Below are 14,650 nucleotides of genomic sequence, written 5' to 3' on the forward strand. Positions count from 1 at the left end.
AAAGTAAAAATCATGTGAACTCTAGAAAATTGACTTTAGCATTGTTCTTGGAGACAATAAATTATTTATGATGTTTTGATTATGTGTTCTTTTCTTCATTCTTTCCAACAAACTCAAGAATACCAACAACACCAATTGATTCAATACAACAACACAAACATCAACAACAAGTCAATATATCAACAATTGTTTGAGAAATACAAATACTAAATATGTCTCCAAAAAAATTCAAAATTCACAATAACTATTACTATTACACAACAATGATGGAGAACAACAACAAAAAAAATTCACATTTCGCTTCTTTTTGGATTTTTCTAGATCAACAACAACAACAAATTAAGGTTTTTTTCGGATGTCTTTCTTTTTCAAGCATCAAATTCTAAAATTGCTAGCGTATATATAAAGGAAAGACAACTCAAGCTCATCTTTTTCTTTAATATTAAAAAGCCCTAATTTTTTCAAAAATAAAAGTTTTTACCTGAGAAGAGAGAAAATTGATGCTTAGAATCGAAGAAGTTGCCGAAAATTGAAAAGTTGCCGGAAGTCGATTGGGAGCAATGACGAAGCAGATTTAAGGAAGAGAAGAGACGTTTGAGGTCTTGAGTCGGAAGAGAGGAAGAACAATGAAGAAGAGAAGTTGAAGAAAGTGAATCCCAAGAAAGAGGAGAGAATTTTTGATTGTTTTGTATTTTAAAATTTGGACTGTTTTGTATTTTTAAAAAGATTAGAAGTTTTGAAAATGTTAATTCAGTCCTAATTAACTTAATCTAATAATTAAATGTCTTTGACTTGTTTTTGGTCAAAATAGTCACCAAAATTTAAATAAGGACTTAAAAGACACTTTTGTTCAATTTTCTCTAGTAATAATATATGGTGTCGCAGTGGCACCATAGATGAAATTCTTTAATTATTATTTTTTTGAAAAATTGTTGGGTCCCAGCCTCCCACACTTTTTGACAACGTTCCAAAATCATAGCCGTTATAGCACCCCCCAAAACTTCTCCCAATTACCTCAATCGCACCCTAATAGTTGAATTCTCTATTTTCTTTCATGGCGAATTTCGACAAGATTCATCAGCCAACACTCTCATCACTACAATTTCAGTCTTTTCTCAAAGAAACTGTCACACCCATAGGCCTAAAATCACACATTAAGGGAGGACCCTTCAATCGGATGAACATAAATAGAGTAGGAAAGAATGGACAAGAGAAATCTACAGGTAAAATTGACAATAACAATGGGTAAGAATATAAATCCTGATGCGCTATGTTTGGATTACTTGTTAATTTCTTGTTTCTTTATTAGCTTTGTGATCTGGGATTTTTTTTAGCATCATCCTCCTTGCTCTCTTGGTGATTCGAAGTTTCGAACCAACAATCTTAGGGTTGGAAGAGGAAGGTGGTTATCATTCGACCAACCCCTTTTGTGATCTGGGTCGATGTGAGTTTGAACTTTCAAGGGAAAATTTACATTGTGAGTGACAATGATGTATGTGTACTGGTTAATTGTTAATTTGGTTCTTAAATGGCTTTATGATCTGGGTTGAAACATGTGGAGCAGAAACAAGCACATTATTCCTCTCGGTCACCACAATACAAAACCAAAACTACAACAGAGCCACATGTTAGGAGTGCAATAACATATGCTTTCATCTTCTAATTTGATTTGTAACTTATTTATTAATTGTCATATTCTTTTATAGCACCAGATTGCCTAATCAAATTTCTATAAAAGCTTGTTGAACAAGTATTAGAATAAGACATGAGTACATAAGAAGTATGTTGCGAAATTCTATTTTGATTTGACTGTGTGAGCTTGTTAATCTTGAAGAGTGCTGACAATGGAGTAGGGTATGCTTATGTACTGCTTAGTTGTAAATTTAGTTCCTTAATGCTTTGTGATCTGGGGTTGAAAGCAAATTTTTTCGCTCTCTTTCCCCAATAGGGGTTTTAGTTTTCAAGGCAAAATTGTCATTGTGAGCTTGAGAATTTTACAGATTCAGTGATAATGGTAGGGTACAAATGTACTGTTTAGTTGTTAATTTGGTTCTATATCCACTTTGTGATCTGGGTTGAAAGCAAAAGTTTTCACTTTTTCTCTTTCCCCAATGGACTGTTTTGATTTTCAGTTAGTTGTGGGTTATTGAAAGAGCATAAGAAACACAGTTGCATAGTTCCTCATTCACAAAACAAAATGGAATAAAAACCATTATCAGATGCCAATTTATTTCACATGGGAGATTGGTGATCATTTTTTTTTCTGGTTAAAACTTTGGAGAATAGTGCTTTGTTTTTTAGAACTTGTAATTTCTAAATTGAGGGACTTGTAAGATTCACTTAGGTGTTTGGATGATTCTAATGGTAACATTTTATGATACCTGTTAAGAGTGGCTTGTGTTCCGGTTGAGTAATTTTAGTGTTGTTTGACCAAGGGGCAGAGTACTTGTCATCTCTAAGTAGCTGATATGGTATGTGCTTCTTTACTTTTTAATAAGTCCATGCGCTTTTCTTGCTCTCGAGTAGCTAATAAGAATGAAAGGGCATAAATTGTGCATTTTTTCTGCCACCTCCACCTTGAAAAGAATGATTGGGTTAAGAGTAGGACTAGGACTAGCAAAGTCTCTAACTTTTATGTATATATGAGAACTTCATATATTTTGTAGAATTGGTGACAACATAGAGCATAGATTCCAATTCCATAAAGAAAGCTCTTAGTGCGTTTCGGCAAAATGATGGATATTTCTGCTGTTTATCACATTACCAGAATCTAATTTGAGCTATTTGAGCTGATAGTGCAATTATTGTAGTATATATCAAAAAGGACTGTCCTCTGGGGGTTCTGGCTGCCACGAGTGAGGGGGGCGGGGCCTCAAGGGAATGAGGTGGATTCGAGGGAGGGGTCGACCTCTGGGGCCTCGGAGCAGGCCTTGGGGGCGGGGCCTCGTGTGTGGGGACGACCTCTAGGGGAGGGGCCGACTAAGGGGGTTGGGGCCAACCTCAAATGAGGGTACCAACCTCTGGGGGACAGGGCCAACCTTGAGGGTTAGGTTCGGCCTCGAGGGGCGGGGCAGAGCTCTGGGTTAGGCCGGCCTCAAGAGAGGGGGTGGCCTCTAGGAGGCAGTGCCGGCCTTTGGGGGCGGGCTCGATGGGAGGTTTTGGCCTCCAGGGGCGTGGCAGGACTCAAGGGGCAGTCTGGTCCTTGAAGGGCGGGTCCAGCCTCGAGGGGTGGCAGGGTTGTTCTCAGGGGGCGTAAGGGTCGTTCTCAAGGGCGGCTAGGAAGGGTTGGCCTTGAGGGGCTTCGAGTGCCGGCCCTAGGGGAGCAGGAAGGGGACAACCGGCCTCGTGGGGCTTCGTGTCCTTGAATGCTTTTTTATCTAAATACTTGATTAAAATGTTGAAATTTTAGTGGAAGCATGGACACTTAGGCGCAAAACGGAGCAAATAGGGCTGAAAAGACAAGAAATGGAATCTTGCGGATCGCCGAGTTTAACTTGGCGAGTCGTCGAAACGACATGAACCGCCCTTTGTTCCAGTACGCGAAGCCTTGAAGGAAGTGGATCAAAAGGCGAGGAAAGGAGCAATCGGCAAGTCGTCGATCAGTTCCGCGAAGCAATACTGTACCACCCAATGATCCACAATGCGATGATGCTAAAGGCAAGACACTGAAGGCGATGAGCTGACCAAAGGGCGGATCGCTGAGTTCATCGGTGATCTCGACTAATGTCGCCGAACAATCATCCGCAGCACAATCTGTGAAAATTATGAATACTATTTAGAATTGTAGTCTTAAGAGAGAATGGAGGAGTGGAACATATTGTTATTATTTTTCACTTTAGAACATATTCTAGCTAATATTTTTCTCTCAAGTTTGGAGAGGGTTTTGTGGAGACTTGAAGAAAGGAGTTCTTCTTCTCCAAGTTGGAAGTGGGTCTTGTTTATTCACTTTCCTTTGCTTAATTCAAGGTTTAATTTATTATTTCTTGATGTGTGGCTAAAAACCCCATTCTTGGGGTGTGATTTAGCAAATATAGGTTGATATTCTTGTTGGGTCTTGCTTGCTGATAGGTTAGATGTATTTTAATGGTGATTTCACCTAGTGGTTGTGGTTTAATCTAAAGGGTTTGTAGTTGCAAATACAAAGCCACCCATGTGTTTTCGGCTTTTCTGAGAGGGAGGTCGCGAAACCAAAACCACTAGACTGATGGCCTAATGAGTGGGTCAACATGAGGTTTAGCCTGAGAGGGTGAGCCCTAGTCCCATATCCTAACACTCAGCTTGAGAGAGTGAGTGGGTAAGGAGTAGGCTGGTCTTCATGCGGCAAATGGGTGTCCGAGAGGAACACATTTGAAACGGGGTAAGTTTCCCGAAAGGGAACTTATTTCCATTTAAAGCTTAGCCTAGTCACTATTATTTTGCAAATCTCCGATCGAAAGCATGTACTCAACAATTTATCTCTACTTGTATTGCGGTCACATCCCAAGAACCTTTCCCCATACTTGATTTTCTTGTTTATTTTGCTGTTTTAGTACTTGATACAAAACCCCCTTTTGATATTTGACACTTTTGTGTCACCTCTTTTACATTTACAATGTCTTTTATCGCAAATGTCTTTACAATGCCTGTCAGCCTTCTAGGTTTCATTTGCAGTGACTCGTGCTTGTCAAAGGTAGTTTTGAGTCAATGAATTTGAAGATAATAGTACTCTACAATTTTTTTCTTTGTGAATGAGTTTTTTTTTTGTTTGATTCTTATATCTGTGTCTCATTTATTTTACCCGTGGAAACATTTTGGAAATGGATTTTGAGCCATTTACTACTGTAACTCTTCCAAAGACACTGTTTGGTGATATCTTCTTCTTGTTTGTTCAAGTCTTGGTGGATAGAACTACTCAGCCCGGTACTTGTAGCTAAACTAGCCATGTTCCATGACCAAAACCTATTGAATTATTAGGCTGGCCTAACAAGTTTCACTGTGTCTTCCAGATTTGTACTAGGGAATTATTGTGCTAGTTTTTTTTTGTTACTATGTTAAAATGAGAACTGTGGGCTTAGACATTGCGAATATGAAGGTACTTTTAAAAAAGTTTATTTTTTAAGTGTAGCCTTCCATACTCAACTGATTCTTTGGTGTAGGAAAACATTGCAATGTCCATCCATTGCTAATGGGTGGTGTCTATTTCGTTTCCTAACCGTGACAAGTTTCTCTTCTTGTTTCAAGAAGAGTTTCAAGAAGAGCTCCTGATCCATCAGGGCATCACAATCACATATTATCCTCAATCACTATTTCTCTCCATTCCTCGTGAAATAGAGGAAGAGCTGGAATCTGATAGGGTTGATACATTGTTTATGGAATTATGATGGTGAGTTCGACAATGCTCAAGGTTCTTGTGTGTTTCTCTAAAATAATTATGGATATAGTTTCATGCATATGTTGAATCAATCACAATTTGAGTAGTTTCCAATATGTTAGTAATATCAGATATAATTTAAGCATTTAATTCCATTTTTCTTAAAAACACATTTCTTGAAATCTTTGGTTTAAGAATGGATGGGATATTTATGACGCTATCATAATAGCTGGTTGTTAAATAATGTTACTACTACTAACGAATCATGCTTAAAATGCAACTTTCTTGGGAGTAACACCAATATGTCTATTTTATGTAGGTACATTTTCTTGTTTTAATTTATGAAATTGATGAGTTTGTGTGTTAAGTTAAGCGTGTTTTGATGTAAATTATCATTGTTAATTATTTTTGATGAGTTTGTGTGTTAAGTTAAGCATGTTTTGATGTAAATTATCATTGTTAAGTTAATAGGGTCGATTCTGAGTTTGAAGTTTTGCTGAATAATCAAAATCGCCGCTTTCTGCCTCTTCTTGCTGTGGTGGTAATTGAGAGCCTAACACAAGTTTGTCACCAGGAGGATCACTTGCTTCCTTAGTTCCATTTGATGATTCAACATTTCTTGATAACTCAACTGCTGGTCCAATATGAGTATTTTGTGGTTCCTCATTCTTTGGATAATTCAAATTTTCCATCCTGAAGTCCATTGAAGTAGTCCTAATAGACTCTTCAGGCACAACTTGGTGTTTCACCCGTACCCCAGTACTTGGATGATCTTGGGATTCGAGTTCTCATTAGCTCCACCCTCCAGAGCTTGCTTGGCTGAACTTGAGTTCTGCATTAGGGGAAATAGAGTTATCAGATCATAAGCCTCACGACTCACCAAATTCTAATGCACCCTTAACTGGTGTTGCTTATAATGTTTTGTTGTTCTGTTTTTTTTTTGTGCAGCCAAAATGCGGCTAGTGAACCATTTCCCTCCATGGACGCAAGATCATCCGGTGGTAATTGTTGTAGTGGCAACCGTTAAAGTGTCTTGTAATCATATTAGGTAGTTTCGATAGTGTAATTGCATGATTGGACCGGATGTCATAATGATTTGAGTGAATGATGTGTTTAGCAATTGATCGAAAATTTCACCACCCCTAGTCCTAATAGACTCCTCTGGCACAACTTGTGTTTCACCCGCAACCAGTACTTGGTTGGTCTCCGGATTTGAGTTCTCATTAGCTCCACCCTCCAGAGCTTGGGTCATCTGAACATAATTATGTTAGAAATGTGCCTTTTAGTTCATTGCTTGGCTGAACTTGAGTTCTGCAATCAGGGGAAATAATCTCTGAAGAGAATAGAATATATGTAATCCTTATCATTACCTCGTGGAGGTAGAGAGTTGTTTCCGAAAGACTCTCGGCTCAAGTGAAGAAAGATAGTAAACAACAATAACACGGCACAAAGTCTACCAGAAAGAAGCAAAGACAACAACTAAATAGTATGATAATTAATAAATAGGATACTAGGACAGATTGTTGAAAACAAAAATAAACAATGTTATATATAAAAAAAATAAGAACTGCTATAAAACACAAAGTAAAACAATGTTATTGATTAATTAGCTCTGTTCACTTCTGTTCCAAGCTGATGGAATCATCAAAAATCGAATTGGTATTTACTCCTACAAGTTTGGTCAAACAACCTTACTGTTTATTAGTGATTGAGGACGCAAAAGGGCAATCTTGGAATTTATAAAAATATATTATTTAAAATAACTAACTTGACTTTTGTTAGTAAAATCAAAACAAGACAGGCCAGTGTAATATTTCAAATCACCACAAAAAAATAATGTTATAATTAAGAAACAAACTTAAGAGGAAGATCAATAAAACTATCTCTAATAGATAAGACGGGAATTTAAATTATACAACAGCAACAATCCAATATGATTTCATAAGGCGGATCTAAAGAAAGTAATGCGTACGCAAATTTTACCTCCTACTTCAAAGGAAATTATAGTATAATGGAGTAATATTATAAGTGGATGCCTTTGGAACATTTTATTATTTTAGGATGAAGCAAGAAGTGAAAGAAGATCAATTTAAAAATTGTTGCTTTGTCAAATATGGAATTTTATTTTAATATTAGATATAGCTTAAACTGAACAAGATTGATAAGAACAGAACAAATTAAAGTACTAATAAAGATGGAGGAGAAGTCTTGGTTCCATGATCAAAGATATCGGCTTTTTTGGGTGTACAGTCAATCCATAAATCTCCTCCATGCTTATATCTTCTGGCTTCGTATCTCCTGTTAATTTCCAATTGAACCCATGCAACAAATTAGCCATTGTTGTTCGAACAACCTTCATACCAAGGCTATACCCCGGGCACCTTCTCCGTCCAGAACTAAATGGCAACAACGCGAAATTTTGCCCTTTTATATCTATGTTATTTTCTATGAATCTTTCTGGAATGAACTCTTCTGCCCTATCCCAATACTTCGGATTTCTTCCTAAAGACCACGCGTTTACAAAAGCAGTTGTCCCTTTTGGTATGTCATAACCCGCAACATTACAATCCACAATAGAGTAATGGGGAGGAAGCAATGCACATAAAGGGTGAAGTCTAAATGTCTCTTTAATTATGGCATCTATATAAGGTAGCTTAGAGAAATCCTCTTCTTCTACCCATCGTTCTCTTCCAATGGCTCTGTCAAGTTCTTGGTGTGCCTTGTCGATGATGTTTGGTCGCCTCAGAAGTTCTTGAAATGCCCACTCTATCGTTGTTGCTGTAGTATCTGTTCCACCACCTACCATATCCTGACATTGATGACAAATTAAGAAAATGGTCTATCTATATTATTCTAGTTTTAGAGAAATTAAGTAAACTTACATGTATTAATCCCATCATACTATCTGTAGTAAGCTTAATTTCAAGATTAGGGTCATCAGCAAGGTGTAACATAGCATCAACCATATCCTTTGGAATATAATGTTCCTCTGTTTGCCTTTTTGCCTTGTGATCTTCAAGTACATATTCATAAAATTCTGTCATATTCTTTCCTAATGCCTTCATTCGTTTTACGTATCCTTGCAAGTCGAACCAACTAAGCCAAGGTATCCAATCCCCAAGATTAATAACCCCACTAAGAACAAACCACTCATCAAACATCCATTGCAATCTTTCATAAGTTACTATTGAAGCAGCTGAGTTTGACTGATCACTACAATATGTTTCACTCATAACCAACCTATTTATAGTGCGAAGAGTAAATAGAGTTAAATGATCTTTAAGCAAAATTGGTTTTCCTGAGAGAGCAAAAAGACGAGAAATCAAAGTTCGTCTTTCCTCAACACGAATATACTCTAATGAATTAAGTGTTCTAGGATTAAGTAGTTCGGTTAGACATATTTTTCTAGTTTGACGCCAGTGTGCACCGTAAGATGCCCATGTCATGTCTGAATAGTTATAGCTAATGTACTTACCGGCAGCTAATGGAGGACGAGAAGCAAAGATAGTATCATGTGTTTTCAATATCTCTTTAGCCATTTCTGGAGATGATGCTATCAAAACAGGCTTCGAACCAAACTTTAGTAGCATTAAATCTCCATATTTTTGTGAAAGATGGTGCAAAGATACATGTGGGAATGAACCAAGGAGGTTCAAATTGCCAATAATTGGCCATGGCCTTGGACCTGGTGGTACTTTCCTTTTGGAATGGTTGAATATTTTTAAGACAAAAGCTAATGCCAGTAGCCATGAGCCAAACACTATGAAAACCCAAGAGATGTCCATCTTTTGATAATAAGTGACTGAAGTTGAATATTTATAGGGAAATTGAATAATCAATAAAAAGAGAAGAAGCGGTTGCATATTTCAAGTGGTCCCATATATTGCTATTAAATATCATATTTTTTCAAGATTGCTCCAAAATTGATAATGACAAAAATTGGTATTTAAGTGCGTCCTCAATTGATGGAAAAAAAATTAGTGCACGTGTTGCAATATATAAAAAAGAAAGCACTCTTTTGTTATTGCTTATTTTATTACATAAAGAAATGTTATGAACACTTTTGTATACTAGAATTGGAGAAGTACATTAATATGAGGTATGGTGTAGTAATGATATTCTTTTAATTTTAATTAGAGGTCTCGAGTTAAAACTTTACAAATTGAGATAATTTTGTTGGAAATGTCACACCAAGTGATTCCCTATAGTGCACTATTCGATTTTAGTTGGAGCTCCAATACAAACTACAGACATCAAATAAAAAAAAAAACAAGTACATAAGATATTTAGTAATGGTTCGTAGATGTGTAGAGGAATAGTTAAACGTGATGAGGCAAGACAGAACAGAATAGGGCAAGATAAAATTTCATTCTTAAGAAATGCAAATGGAGTTGGGGAAGTTGGTGGGTTAGACCTATATTTTAAAATATAAAATAAAATTGGAAGCAAAATACTCTTTCCGTTCACTTTTACTTGTCACAGTTTGATTTGACACACCAATTAAAAAATAATTAATGATAAAGGTATTTTACCAAATTATTTCCTATTAAATGCTGTCTTAGAAATAATTTGAAAAATAAGCATTTAATGTTGAGGGTAAAATATTTGAAAAAAATATCGTCTCTTCTTGATATGTTAAAGTGACAAGTAAATATAAAAATCTATTTTAGAAATAAGTGATAAGTAAAAATGAACGGAGAAAGCACAGTTAGTATTTTCCGATAGATATTTTGTGTTAAAAGAACTTTCTAGTTTCGTTTGTGGGGTCCACCCTATATCCCATATATTAAAAGGAAGATGGTCTTCCTATTCTGTTTGCAGTAGATTTTTGGTATATCTTTATTGAAATTTACTACAGGTCAATTAATACAAAGTGAAAAATAGGCACATTTTATCTCGATGAATAAGGAACTCTACATCATTATAGAGATAAAAATATTAGAGAGTAGAGTGAGGTATACTATTGCCTATATAAGATAACTTGTGAAGAAAAATATATTAAGTGTGAGATATTTTAACAAGGTAGAAATTAAAAGAGGACTATCTATTCCGAGTCTGAACTAATTTTATAATATTTTATCCAGGTCCACATAGTGTAAAGTTGTTTACTATAATGATATCAATTATTTCCATGATTTTTTTCTTAAAAGATTTTCATATAAATTTCTTGGTGTTATTATTTTTTTATTTTATCCCCATTATTTTTCGTGTGAATATTTTTGTTGTTATTCTTCATTTTCCAACAAATTGATATTAGAGCCTTGGTTTGACATATCTATATTTTTGGATGAACGATGAAAGTCAACCATAGTAGAATGATTATTTAAATGATGTAAATTATGTCATACATCTGTGATCTATGTTAATTACTGAATCTCTTTGGTGGTATAATATTGTATGTCAAGCTTTTAAATATTTTTATAAAAATATAATATACTAAGAGTTTTGTATATTGGCTTATCGGTCAGTTGTAGACTAGGACATTTTATTGTACTAGTTTTGGCTTGGGAAACTTACTTGTTAATCTTCAAACCAAAATTAATCATGTCGTATTAGAGGGATCCTGATAAAGCCACTTATTTAAAGACTTGATTTTCAAATTAATAAATATACTTAAAATATTGTATGATTAACTTGTATTTAGAACTGTCAATATGAGCTAGCTCCGTTGGCCCAGTTCTACCTTATTCGTAATTTGACAAGGCTGAACTAAGATTTTTGAAGCTCATTTAAGAAAAGAGTTTTTTAGCCCGGTTCGGATAAGTCCATTGGTCTGTGGGGCTTGAGCAATATAGGTTGGACCGATCCTTGGACTAAATAAAAAAAAATAAAAAAAAATAGAGTGTTAAAAATAATAAAAATCCAAACTCAAAGTCCATTTAAAGTTTGAAATATTAAAGAGTAACTTTCACATATACCAAACATAAAAATCATATTTGTATGTTATAGCTATAGTTTGCATAATTGCGCTCCATAACAAATATTATGTTTGCTATGGAGCTTTTGATTTGTATAATTCGCTAGATACATCTAATTTTATACAAATTGTTCAGTTTTCTATAAATTCATTTATACATTGTAATTTATATAATAAGATCTGTATTTGTATAATTATAAGTGTATATGACGAAAATATATGTATTTGTATCTGTATATACACTTTTCTCTCGCTTTATACAAACATAAACACATTTTATACCGAAATGTATAAAATGGCTAATTGTATACCAAATCAGATGACAAAAAAAATGGAATGTTTGCTGCGAATTACAAATAAAATAAACTATGGCTATAACATTTAATTTGAATTAATAGTTTGTTATTTCATACAATTTTTCCAATATTAAATGAGTAAATTTTAGGTATAGCAAATATAAAAATCATATTTGTATGTTACATCTATAGTTTGCATAATTGCGCTCCATGTAAAATTTTATGTTTGTTATGGAGCTATTAATCTGTATATTTCGGTAATCCTGCCAATTTATATACAATTTGATTTTTAAAAAAAATAAACAAAACGGCGGTAATTTCTGTTACAATTTCTTTTTTTTGCTAAACTCAGGCACATTATGTTTGTCTGTTCATTGGTAGAATCAATTGCTTTTCCTTTCCTCTTCTTACTTGAACTAGCATCGCCTTGATCTTTGTTATCACCCTCAACAATTCTGATGCCCATTTGCTTTGATTTTGCAGTAATCTCCTCCATTCTGATTGTTTCATTCTTAAATTTAGATCTGAACATGCAACTCTTTCAAAATCTTGAGTTAGACCCAATGAAAAGGATGGTGGTTCATCAAAACTTTTGCTATGCAACTGTATACCTCTAGTCATTCTTGTCAATGGAGTCTGAGCATCTATTGTACAAGTGAAAAACCGAATGAATGAGGATTTGAGATGAAAGTTCATGAAATAACTTGAGAAATTAAAAAAAAATATTAAAAAAAATAAAACCTAATTGATTTAGACACATTTTGACGATTACATGAAAATTTTGCTGCCACAATTGAGAGGGTAATGGTGATGATTTGAAATTGAAATTGATTTGGGGGAGATATTTTAGGAGAAATTGAAGGGTGTGGGAGAGAGAAATGAGTTGAACTAAATTGTATAAAAGAATAACTTATGTTTTTTTTTATTTAAAATTTATACAAATCCGTGGGCCCAAGCGATAGCAAGAAATTCGAAATTGTATCTACTAAAAAGAAGTAATGAAACTATAGCTATATCATTTATTTTGAATTACTAATTTGTTATTTCATACAATTTTCTCATATTTTTTTGTGTGCATTTAAATACTATATGTAGTTTTTAAATTTAGTTATTCTTTAATGTTTAACTAATTGATATTACATATTAACTGTAGATGAAAATGAAGACGTCTTGTCGATATTTATGTTATTAATTGTAACATCTCGCACCTAGAAACGACTATAAAGAGATTAAAATATGAAAATATTGATTTTTTGGAAAGAATAAGGAAATCTGGAATTTTTGTCTAAGTTAAGAAAGTGAGATTTGGCCATTTTCAAACGGCCATAACTCCTAGCTCAAGAGGATTTAGAAGCATCTCTTGATATGGTTGGAAATCCCTTGGAGAGATCTTTCCAACGCCGCCGAGTTTGCGAAATTCCGACATTGTATGAGTGAGATATGCCTTCCGGAAGTTGGGCTGTTGGATTGAGGAAAGGCTCAATCCGGATTTAAGGGAGGGCAAAGTAGTCTTTTCTCTAATTAATTTCCTAATTCGTTTTTAGGGATTTATTGGGGTAAAAGCTTATTTTGGTCAGATTATAAAATTATATTCACGCTTAGGGCTTGGAGAAAAGAGCAAGGAAGAAAGAAAGGGAGAAAAGCCAAGATTCAGTCAAGCTTGCGAGTGGAATTCGTCGGGGGTGATCCCTATTAAGGTATGTGAGATCTTTTTGTGTTGGGTTAGTTCACCCACACACCAACTTATTTCAATTCAGCGATTTGGAGTTGTTTGAATGTTAAGAAAGTGAAGTTCTTGAAGAACATTGTTGAATTCTTGTTGGTTGATTGTTGAATGCCTAGTGTGGATTTGATTGGTGTTTTCGGGTTGTTTTCCGAGTTAAATCTATTGGGTATTGAGGGTATTAATGATCCTAAGTGTTTGGGGAAAGAACCATAGAAGTTTAGAAGGTTTAGAGATGAAAAACGAAGGAGAAAAATCGGGGTTCACCTGGGGAAAGGGTAGGGCGTCGCGCCAGCCAGCGCCCCCCAAAAGGGACTCTGAAGTCCACCTCTTGGGGGGCCGCGCCAGCCAGCGCGCCCCAGCCCAGCCTCTGAAGTTTGAGGGCTGGCGCCCCGCGCCTCTCAGAGCGCCAGGGACGCCAGTTCTCCCCATTCGTCCCTCACCTTTTAATACTTGTTCCTTAGCAATGTACCTATGTTTCTAAGTTGATTTCCAACACTCTAAGGTACATCTAAACATCATGAAATCATTCATAAACATGAGATCATGAGCCTTGAATCCATAATCCAATTCAAGGAAAGTTAAGATCAAAGTCAAAGAAGTTAAGAGTCAAGTCTAGAAGTTAAGAAGCAAGTCAAAGCAAAGTTTCTTAAGATTTTCAAGAGTCTTTATTAAACGTTTTAACTTCGTTTCAAGACTCAAGTTTCAAGTAAAGCAAAGAGTAAGAGTTGAGTTCATTTCTAAAAAGTTATTAGGGAACTATGTATTCCCAAAGAAGTTTATAAATGTTTTCACATTTGAGCAAAGAAAAGGGAACATCGATTCCAAAGGAGCCTTTGGGCTAAGCTTTGAGAAATTATCTCAAACTAAAGAAAGAGGTGTTTAAAACACATATGAGCTAAAATATATTTTGGGAGTAGTAATGAGCACCGAATTGGGGATGCGAGTTCATATTAACTCAAATCTCCATAAGAACCATGTGGCCAACATGGGATTTAACGGGTCATACTTTTTAGATGATCACGTAAGTTAAGCTAGTGGATCCACTAAGTTAAGTAAGGTCCTATATCAAGGCAAGGTATAGGATGGTACTTGGGCAACGTGAGGTAAAACGTTATATCATCACTAGGGCTCATAGTGGTGGTTGTCGGTTAAAGAATCTACCACTAAAGTTATATTACTTTTATATATAAGTAAAGTTGAGTTTGTTATTGCTTTATCTTTAACGAACTAAGTTGTTTACACTGTTTTACAAGCTTTATATATATTGCATGTGTCTTATTGCTTTATATTGAGTTCAGTTATTCATGAGTTAGGGAGAGCCAAGGTAAGTGTTCCTTTGTACTCCTTTCAAGCTTAAGTTG

The 14,650-nt window shown here is 35.2% G+C and overlaps 1 protein-coding gene and 1 long non-coding RNA gene across 2 annotated transcripts; one reads left to right on the forward strand and one right to left on the reverse strand.

Annotated features, from left to right (window-relative positions):
• The first annotated feature begins 5,139 nt into the window (after positions 1 to 5,139).
• Positions 5,140 to 6,455, forward strand: LOC107062937 (uncharacterized). Its single transcript, XR_001474963.1, has 2 exons — positions 5,140 to 5,362; positions 5,815 to 6,455. It is a non-coding gene; the product is annotated as an uncharacterized lncRNA (long non-coding RNA).
• A 1,067-nt stretch (positions 6,456 to 7,522) lies between these two features.
• LOC102591607 (cytochrome P450 71A1-like) lies at positions 7,523 to 9,135 on the reverse strand. The gene is made up of 2 exons (XM_006358999.2): positions 8,233 to 9,135; positions 7,523 to 8,159 (listed from the first exon to the last, which is right to left on the reverse strand). Exons 1-2 carry the CDS (start codon positions 9,133 to 9,135, stop codon positions 7,536 to 7,538), a joined length of 1,527 nt encoding a protein of 508 aa, XP_006359061.1. The 3' UTR covers positions 7,523 to 7,535.
• Positions 9,136 to 14,650: the final 5,515 nt, after the last annotated feature.

The sequence above is a fragment of the Solanum tuberosum genome, unplaced genomic scaffold (assembly GCF_000226075.1).
Source record: "Solanum tuberosum cultivar DM 1-3 516 R44 unplaced genomic scaffold, SolTub_3.0 scf00285, whole genome shotgun sequence".
Classification (NCBI taxonomy): domain Eukaryota; kingdom Viridiplantae; phylum Streptophyta; class Magnoliopsida; order Solanales; family Solanaceae; genus Solanum; species Solanum tuberosum.